This window comes from Rutidosis leptorrhynchoides, chromosome 7, assembly GCF_046630445.1.
Source record: "Rutidosis leptorrhynchoides isolate AG116_Rl617_1_P2 chromosome 7, CSIRO_AGI_Rlap_v1, whole genome shotgun sequence".
In the NCBI taxonomy this organism is placed as follows: domain Eukaryota; kingdom Viridiplantae; phylum Streptophyta; class Magnoliopsida; order Asterales; family Asteraceae; genus Rutidosis; species Rutidosis leptorrhynchoides.
Window position 1 is genome coordinate 49,438,353 of NC_092339.1, and position 10,575 is coordinate 49,448,927.

Genomic DNA, 10,575 nt, shown 5'->3' on the forward strand with positions numbered 1-10,575 from the left:
AATAAGTTTTGACCATGAAATCCATTGAATGTATTTATATTTGAAAATGGTGAAAATTGTTGGTTGTTGAAACGCTGTACTAACTGGGTCATAGGGCACTCTTTTGTTAAAGATTAAATATGATCTTGAAAATTCGAATATATGGAAATTATCAGCAAATCAAATCCTTAAAACCATATTGTATCCTAAGGACCACACATCATCCATGGTGCGTGGTGCGTAGTTTGAGTTACAGGTAGATATTATTGTAGTCGATAAAACCAGCAATAATGCTCGACACACGCTCAACGCACGGACCACCACGCACCATGTGTGGTGCATTGTAAAAGAGCATATTTGTAAAGACAAGAATCTATGAACATATTGTTAAACAATTTTGAAATTAAGTGCATTTTGACCAATTTCTCTTTCATATATAAACAAATTGTCTTTTTTGGGTCGCAGCTTATTTGTTTTATTAAATGTGATTGCCTTTTTATTGGGCCGGGTGTTATGTGTTTTCTTTAAAGGCAAGTTGTTGACATTCGACTACTACATTTGCCACGCACGAACGCGCTTTCGGGCAGGAAATTCGAATCGCATTTCAGGGATACGAACCTTATACCATCTTGAGGGGCAGGCGGTCGGACCTGGGTCCTAAATACGGGTCGGTAAAACCTTTCCCGGGGCAATTCGGCTTTCAGGAAATAAATTTCACGAATATTTTTAAGGAGAGGGACTCGAACTTGTAATGCCCAAAATTATACATACGAAAAAATACTCCAAAGATTAATATGAGAAGCATCTTTCGAAAACTCACAACTTAGTTATGATATAATACTAATGGAACAATAATTCAAGTTGATTATATATCACACAAAAGATATGGTACAAGAAATTTTTCGATTGTTGTTTGAGTAATGTACACTTCTACATTTGGCACCATAAGAAACCGATAAAATTAACTTTGAAGATGCAATTTTAATAATATGGGCTATATGAACATGTAGTAGCGAAGTAATTCATAACTGTAATGTCATTACACTATATCAAATGACATCTCAAATAAATACTAACAATAAAAAACTAATATATCAGTTCTATCGATACACAGGCCACTATCACACAAACGTTAAATGAAGTCTCTTTCTTAATTATCATCTTCAGAAGAAGAATCAGATGAATCAACGGTTTGGGTGATGCTATGATTGGGACTGGGCAGAGTTAGATGTTTGATCTGTTCTGAAGCTCTTTTCACTACGTCTCCATTGAGATCAATATGCGCACACATACGCAGGTCAAGTGATTCAAGTTGACGACAACCATCCAAAATCACCTTCAACCCGATATTTGAAATGCAGTTATTAATAAGTGTAAGGTGCCTTAACTCATGTAAGTTCTCCCCAATAGACACAGCTATCTCATCATTAAGTAATAGAGATGGACTCCGAGGTCCTTCTTGAATAAAACTTAGTGTTTTTAGATTCGGACAATAACGGGCAAGACTATCAATAAATTCCTTGGAAATATGATTAAAGTCCACATAGAGTTCCTCCAAATTTGGGAATTTCTTCAAAGCCTTGTGCAAACTTTTCATAGAAAAATCAACATTTCGACCTTTAAAATCAGAACCAATATACATATTGAGACGTTTAAGCTGACTTGCTCTGTCAAAGAAAACCATTAAAACAATCACTTAAATCGAATACTGTTATGACAACTTGCCCAATGCACCCACACTAGCAGAAGCGAGGATATAATTGTTTGAGACAAATTTGCGAGAAATAAAAGAAAGCAAAATAAAGTAACTGATAACACGACGATTTAACGTGGTTCGGCAAAACCCTGCCTACGTCCACCCCAAGAGTTCCCTTTATTCTTATAATATAAAAGAACCCGATACAAGAAAAAGTACACTATGAGTTAAACCCAAACCCAAGCCCCTTAGATTTTAGTTTAAAATCTAAGTTTCTCGTACACTTTTTTACAATCCTTACAAGAATAAACTCTCGGCCTCACAAATAAACACACTCCGTTGATAAACCTATCAACTATGTTTTTTCTTTCTCTCTTTGTGATCTTATTTTTGTGGATGTTCTTTCTATCCTTTGCAATATCACATATATATACTTGAGCATATTCATGCATGCATGGAACTTGGACAAATATCAACCAAAGTCCTGAGACAATTTTACTTTGTCCACTCCTACCTCCATGTGAAAACAAATAAATAAGTCATAGCCACCTTATTTTTCCAATACAAAAATCAAACTTTTCCTTCTCTTTGAAATTTCCATGTAAATGTAACTAGCAAATTTGACTTTGCTAACAACATGAAAAATTCAATTTGACAACATAAATGTTTGTCAACAATTTGGACTTTGTCCAACAATCTCCACCTTGACGAACATTTATCTTCTTCGTCACCGAAAATACTATCACCTAGTACTTTCACCATTGGCCTCCTTATCACCGCTGCACACACCTTGAATCACCTCGGTCCTGAACCCCGATTCAAATAAAACGGCCAATAATCATGTGCAGCTAACCATGTCAACTTACATAGTTGACTCCGGAGAGGAGTCTCGAATCACCTCTCCTTCCGTAGGATTTTCTTTCTCACCATCGTCTAACTTGATCAAACATGTCGTCACATGTTCCCGATCAATTTACCGTGTGCACACTTTCCAAACCTTCGAGACACGAGTATATTTGGTACTCGCCACCAGACGATATAAACCCTCATACTTCTTCCCCTTCATCAGGACCTTCCTGCCATGTGTGATTTTCATAACTCCACCTATGGCCGAATAGCCGTATCCTTGAGAATCCAACTGGCTTAAGGAAATTAGATTCTTACACATCTGGTACGTATGCCACGCCACCAAAAGTGTAAGCAGCTCCGTGAATTAATTTTATTTTCACCATGCCAACACCCTCAACATCACATGTTGAACCATCACCTAAAGTCAGCACCCCCGCTTTCTTTAATATTAGCTTATCAAAATAAGCTTTCGTGGAACACACATGCATCGTACAACCAGAATCTAAAATCCATTCATCTTGAACAGAAGTAGAACTTTTGGAGACTGTGAGAACATCTCCTAAATTAACTGACTCATTAACTGCTACTGCAGCTGATGAACCCCCAGATTTATCTTCACCATTCTTCCAGAGTGGACAATCCTTCTTGTAATGACCCCACTCTTGACATTTGAAGCACTGAACACCCTTCACACCGTCTCTTGATCTGAACCTACTTTTATTACCAGATCTCTTTTCGGCAAACCTTCCCTTTCCATGACCAACCATAGCAAACTCATGCTCAAAACGGTCATCGGATCTTCGTCTCTTATCCTGAGATAAGAGTGCCGGTACTACCTCATCCATCTTTACAGTAGCTTTTCCGTAAAGAACAGTAGTAACCAAAGTATCATACGAACTGGGAAAAGAGGTAAGAAGAATAAGGGCTTTATCTTCTTCCTCAATATTAACCTCAACTTTTGCAAGTTGATCCACCAGACCATTAAACACGTTCATGTGTTCAATGATATTCCCTCCTTCCTCGATCTTCAACCGATAAAGATCACGCTTCAAGTTCAGCTTTGTGGTCATATTCTTCCCGAGATATAACTTCTCGAGGGCTACCCACAACCCCGTTGCGGTTGTCTCGCCACTGACATTATTAATGATCTTATCACTGATGGATAGGCGAATGGTACTGACACATCTTTCTTCGATGTCATTCCAATCGTCATCCGTCATATTTTCTGGCTTTCCGTCCTTTTTACCTTTCAACGGCTTTGCCAAGCCTTGTTGAACCAGGACATCCTTCACCCTTGCTTGCCACAAGGTGAAATTCTCGGTTCCATCAAATGGCTCCACCTTAAACTGCATACCGCTATTTCCCGCCATCTCAAACCAAAAAATATCCGATAAACCTGGATACGCTCTGATACCACTTGTTATGACAACTTGCCCAACGCACCCACACTAGCGGAAGCGAGGATATAATTGTTTGAGACAAATTTGCGAGAAATAAAAGAAAGCAAAATAAAGTAACTGATAACACGACGATTTAACGTGGTTCGGGAAAACCCTGCCTACGTCCACCCCAAGAGTTCCATTTATTCTTATAATATAAAAGAACCTGATGCAAGAAAAAGTACACTATGAGTTAAACTCAAACCCAATCCCCTTAGATTTTAGTTTAAAATCTAAGTTTCCCGTACACTCTTTTACAATCCTTACAAGAATAAACTCTCGGCCTCACAAATAAACACACTCTGTTGATAAACCTATCAACTATTTTTTTTGTTTCTCTCTTTGTGATCTTATTTTTGTGGATGTTCTTTCTATCCTTTGCAATATCACATATATATATACTTGAGCATATTCATGCATGCATGGAACTTGGACAAATATCAACTAGTTGTCCTAAGACAATTTTACTTTGTCCACTCCTACCTCCATGTGAAAACAAATAAATAAGTCATAGCCACCTTATTTTTCCAATGCAAAAATCAAACTTTTCCTTCTCTTTGAAATTTCCATGTAAATATAACTAGCAAATTTGACTTTGCTAACAACATGAAAAATTCAATTTGACAACATAAATGTTTGTCAACAATTTGGACTCTGTCCAACAAATACTAATACCAATAAGTTGCTTTCACATTATTATAAGTATGTAAACAATAGAAGTAACGCATGCACAGTTACAATAAATTACCAAGATAAAGAAGAACTTCATCAGACTCGAGTCTCGGTGGGAAGATAATTTCAACCGATTGACCTTGACTTCTATCAACAACATGTTTACACAGTTTTACCTTTTTAGTGTCACACAAAGAATCCACCATGCCGTACAAATTGATTACTTTCCACATAGAAGGGTTCTTGCAAACTTTATACCAATCAGTGCACACGAACTGCGTATTCTCAAGTATTTCAAGCGAAGTAACCGGATCAACTCTGGAGAGTATATTAATCTTCAAGTCGAGGGGAAGGTCAAACCAATTTGTAGTGGATGACATCATCACTTTATTAAAACACAAACAACAAAATTATTACATGTGTACAACTTCAAAAGATATATATGTACTACTATTTGGTCGTAACACTAAAAGAGAAACCAAGAGTTTCTTCTATATAATAGAAACTTATATCATCACTTTCAAAATACAGTCCTGAAATTTACTAGTAAGAAAATGTTGGATATTATTTGTGGTACACCCACAAACTCATTATGTTTGACCCACCATTTACTTGGTAGTACACTAATGGTAATAAGTAACATTTAGTACACTTACAAAGGTAATAAGTACAATGCACTTTTGGTAGTACATGGTAATAAGTACTCTCTTGTATCTATAAATAGAGAGTTAATCTCTTCACATGGGACACACAAAAAAACACAAGAAACACACAACAAATCATTGAGAAAATCATACACTAGTAAGTAGTAAAATTGTGAGTATAGTTGTTCAAGTGGAACATCGCAAACCGTAGAAGGAACTTAGGCCGTGAAACTAGAAAGCCTTCCTATTGGTGATCGCTTTCCCGACTGGTGATATAAACAACGATCTTTCGCTTCCGCTACTATTTTTCGGGTATGTCTCGAATTCTATAAATCTATCATTGGTATCCGAGCATGTTATTTATTTTCCGGTTACATGTTATTTGTTTTTTCGTTATTTGATGTTGAATGAGTTTTATATCTATTATTATATGATCAACCAAATATAACGATTAGCAAATAATTTTTGCTGTCATGTTATTGTGGATGCTTGACTTTTTTCTTTAATGAATTATATTGATGCAATGTTAGTATATATTAACATAACATATTTTTTTTGTTTCGTACTGATTAAAGAAAAGTAATGAAAAGGATTCATTTTAACGACCCGTCAAAGTACACTTGACGACCATCGTTATCTTGGTCCCACAGCTTGATCATAACTCTATATGAATTTAATAAATAACCTTGCATTTGTTATAAAATATCTAGATTGTGTTATAAAATATCTAGATTGGATGTTAATTTTATTATTATTATATTTCTTGCATAGTAATATTTTATACTATAAATAGACATGTATGGTAACCATTTAAGGTGCACCATTTCTCTTGAAATATCAATATCAATATTTCTTCTCTCCTTCTTCCCTCTTTTTCTCTCTTTGTTCTTATAACCATTAAAGGTAGTTATAAGCCTACTGAATTATAACACGTTATCAGCACGAAAATCTTAGTGTAATTAAAAGATATCTCAAACGATCACGAATCACTAATCAAGGTATGAAATTATTAATAATTTTCAGACTCGAATATATCAAATTTTGGACTACTAACATTTATATTTATGTTATTTAAGTTATATATGGTCGGTTATACCACCTGAATTATATTTCTGTAATCTAACTTTTACTAACTTCACTAACATTTATATTTATGTTATTTAAGTTATATATGGTCGGTTATACCACCTGAATTATATTTCTGTAATCTAACTTTTACTAACTTCACTAACATTTATATTTATGTTATTTAAGTTATATATGGTCGGTTATACCACCTGAATTATATTTTCTGTAATCTAACTCTTATTAACTTCACTAACATTTATATTTATGTTAATAAGACCTCATGATTGTACGCAACACGTCATTTGACAACACGGTACTTTATGTACGCAACACGTCATTTGACAACACGGTACCATGGGTCGAGATTAATTCCGATCAATACGAATACGACGGGGTCTTTATATGTTATCTAACATTTATGATTACTTATGCAATTAATCATTATTTATTTCATGCATACTAATGTTTATTCTTAAATTTATAATTTTAAAAGTTATAATAAAAAAATAGTTTGTATTTTTATTAAAAGTAAATCTTAAAAGTTAAAATAAGAAAAAGTAGTTTGTACTTTTATTAAAAGTAAATCTTAAAAGTTAAAATACAAAAAGTAGTTTGTATTTTTATTAAAAGTAAATCTTAAAAGTTAAAATAAGAAAAAGTAGTTTGTATTTTTATTAAAAGTATATCTTAAAAGTTAAAGTAAGAAAAAAAAAAGGGATGGTAAAATGGAATAGTTTTTTGTCAAAAATGAAGTATTGAAAATGAAGTGGTCTCCTTCTATAACTAAAAAAAAATATATATACTTTTATCAAATGAATTTTTTTGTGGCCGACAATTTCAAACACGAGTCCGTGTTTAGTTTATCAAGAATATCTCTTGCTTTGGTGAAAGGTCACGATCACGATATCAGGTGTTGTGAAAGAATTAAAAAATTGGTCAAGTGGCCTTTTAAAAACTAGAAAAAAAAATTAAACAAAAAGTTTTTTTTATATATTTATAATTTACGGGTAACGTAAAAAAAAAGGAAGTTTTTTTAAAAAAAAAAAAAAAACAAAGAAAGTGTTTAAATGAGTTTTACAGAAAGGGAGAAAGCAAGGTAAAAAAAAACTTTTTTCCAAACAAAGGTAAATGAAAGTAGGACTTAATACAAGAAAAAAGTAAACATCTCCTAGACGTGATAAAATCTATCAATGATAAGTATTAGACTTGATGAGCTAAATGTGACAAAAATGTTTCAACATGTCTTATGTTAATTTTCTAAAATAAGTTATTATTATTCCGAGTTTTACACATATACATATGTTAATTAAAAACAACCTTTTTGTTCTTATGTAATGTTGGGTTGCAATTTTGGTTGTATGCCATAATTCCATCCAGTAGAGTGACAATAGAAAACTTTTGATGATAATCAATAAAAAACTTTTTTTCAAACTTGTCAAATGTTTTGTTAAAAACGTGACCGTTGAAAAAAGGAGGTTGAATAATAAAACTTAAAAAACAAATTATTTTTTTAAGAGTGTGCATCAAAATGGCCCGTTTAATAATGGGGAGTAAAAATATAGTCAAATTGTTTCAACGAACAAGGGTTCAATTGGATGTCTCTTAAAAAAAATCCGCGGGTACGGGTGATGGATCCAATGGATCCGCATCCACGACCCGCGGGTGCTATCCCTAATTGTGACAAGTACAAATCAACTAAAAGTCTAAAAAATAAATGCTCTTATAGGGACCAAATGTTCACAATAATTGCCTAAGCTAGATATGAAACAAATAGTTCATAAAAAAAAAAAAAGGTCGTTGTGCGTTTTCGGGATGATAGCCGAAATACACTTACAAAAGTAGGTCAGCCGTCAATTCTTTATGGCCATACCAACGTAGATCAATAAAATCATTTATGGTTTTGATAAAAGATTAATTAAAAATTAATTGTTTTTTTGGTCTTGGATTCTCGGTAACAAAAGCAAAGGTTGTTTTTGGTTGCCACAACAAACAAGACAGAGGTTGTTGACTTTTGTTGTTAAACATGGCACAAGTGAACAATAACAATAGATTATTATTTTTGAAAAGAATAATGATGCGTTAATTTTATTGTATAAAATAAAATTAAAGAAAATGATTTTCATTGATGACTATGAACAAACGCAAACAAAGTGTTTGTGGTATTTGGTGATTAAAAAAAAGTGCATCTAAAGCTTCTACTGAAAATAATATGCATCTAAAGCTTCTACTGAAAATTAATGTGCAAGGTACAACGTATAACTATATGGTCAAATTCATTTGAGCCTTCGGAGTCACAAGTATATGATGTATATATATATTACTCAATTAACAAAATAGTAAATCTAAATTAATTCATATGAATAGTAAAACGAAATTAATTAATTTACTATTCACATAAAAAAGCGCATATGATAAAAAGCGCATCGCATATGATAAGCGCATATGATAAAAAGCGAATATGATGAAAAGCACAACGCATATGATGAAAATCGCATATGATTAAAAGCGCATATGGTGAAAAACACAGCGCATATGATTAAAAGCGTATATGGTGAAAAGGATATATGATATAAAAAAAAAACACATATGGTGATTTATAAAAAAAAAAAAAAAAAAAAAAAAAAAAAAAAACACATATGGTGATTAATGAAAAGTATATTGTGAAAAAGAATCACAAATGTTTCTTGAAAGAATTCAAGGTAAGATATATGAACCAATTCATCCATCATGTGAACCATTTTCATATTTCATGGTTCTAATAGACGCATCTAGCGGATGGTCTCATATTTGTATGTTATCAAGCCGTAATATGGCATTTGCAAAGTTTCTTGCACAAATTATTAAATTGAGAACACATTATTCTGATTACACCATTAAAAGGATGAGACTTGATAATGCTGGTGAGTTAACATCTCAAGCATTTAATGATCATTATATATCTACAGGGATTGTTGTTGAACATCCAGTTGCTCATGTGCATACACAAAATTGGTTTAGCTGAATCAATAGATAAACGCTTACAGCTAATAACTAGACAATTGATAATGAGTACAAATCTCTCAATATTTATATGTGGACATGTAAATTTACATGCTGCGACATTAATTCGCATTATACCATGTGGAAGTCGTAAATATTTTCACTTAATACTTGATTTTGGCCAAGAGCCAAATATTTTCTACCTTAAAACATTGGTTGTGCAGTGTATGTTCCAATTGTATCACCACAACACAATAAAATGGTTCTTCAAAGAAAGATGATAATATATTTTGGATATAAAACATCTTCAATCATAAGATATATTGAACCCATGATGGGTGATGTTTTTACAGCACGTTTTGCTGATTGTCATTTTAATAAAACATTGTTCCCTAGATTAGGGGGAGAAATAAAAATAAAAAATAAAATGATGCTTCATGATGTGAACATCAATTAAGGTATATTGAACTCGCACAAAAGAATGTGAAACGAAAGTTCAAAAATAATGCATATGCAAGAACTTGCAAATTAATTACTTTATGCATTTACAGATATAAAAAAGTGACTAAATCATATATACCAGCGATAAATGCTCCAGCTCGAACTGAAATTCCAAAAGCTGGCAATAATGTCACTGTTGAGTCTTTGCCACGCATCAAACGTGGAAGATCAATTGGTTCCGAAGATAAAAATCCTCGAAAAAGAAAATCAGCTGATAATGAGGTAAGAGAAAGTGTTCAAGAAGAACCACAAATCAATATTCCTTCTGCAGAGGATATTGATAAATGTAAATACTAAAATTGCGATAAATTATGCAATATTATGGAACCGAAATGAAACTAAAATCTCTATGAGATATTTTCATATAATGTTACAATGACATCATGAATAAAGATGATGATCTGGAACTAAAATCTGTCATTGAATATACAAAATGGACATGATTGAGCTCAATGGAAAGGAGCAATAAGAGCTGAATTAGAATCGCTCGATAAAAGAAAAGTTTTCGGATCAATCGTTATCACTTTTAAAGATGTGAAACGTATGGGATACAAATGAATTTTTATCCGAAAAGAAATGTGCAAATGAAGTTACAAGGCAAAACTAGACTTGTAACTCAATATTTCCCACAAAGACCAGAAATGAATTAGGAGGAAAAATTATCCTCCTGTAATGGATACAATTACTTATTAGATACTTAATCAACCTGGTAGTTATTTAAATGCATCTCATGAATGTTGTTACTACT

The 10,575-nt window shown here is 32.8% G+C and overlaps 1 protein-coding gene across 1 annotated transcript; it reads right to left on the reverse strand.

Annotated features, from left to right (window-relative positions):
- Positions 1–4,697: 4,697 nt before the first annotated feature.
- LOC139859192 (putative F-box/LRR-repeat protein 21) lies at positions 4,698–5,015 on the reverse strand. Its single transcript, XM_071847987.1, has one exon. The coding sequence runs from the start codon at positions 5,013–5,015 to the stop codon at positions 4,698–4,700; it is 318 nt and encodes a 105-aa protein (XP_071704088.1).
- Positions 5,016–10,575: the final 5,560 nt, after the last annotated feature.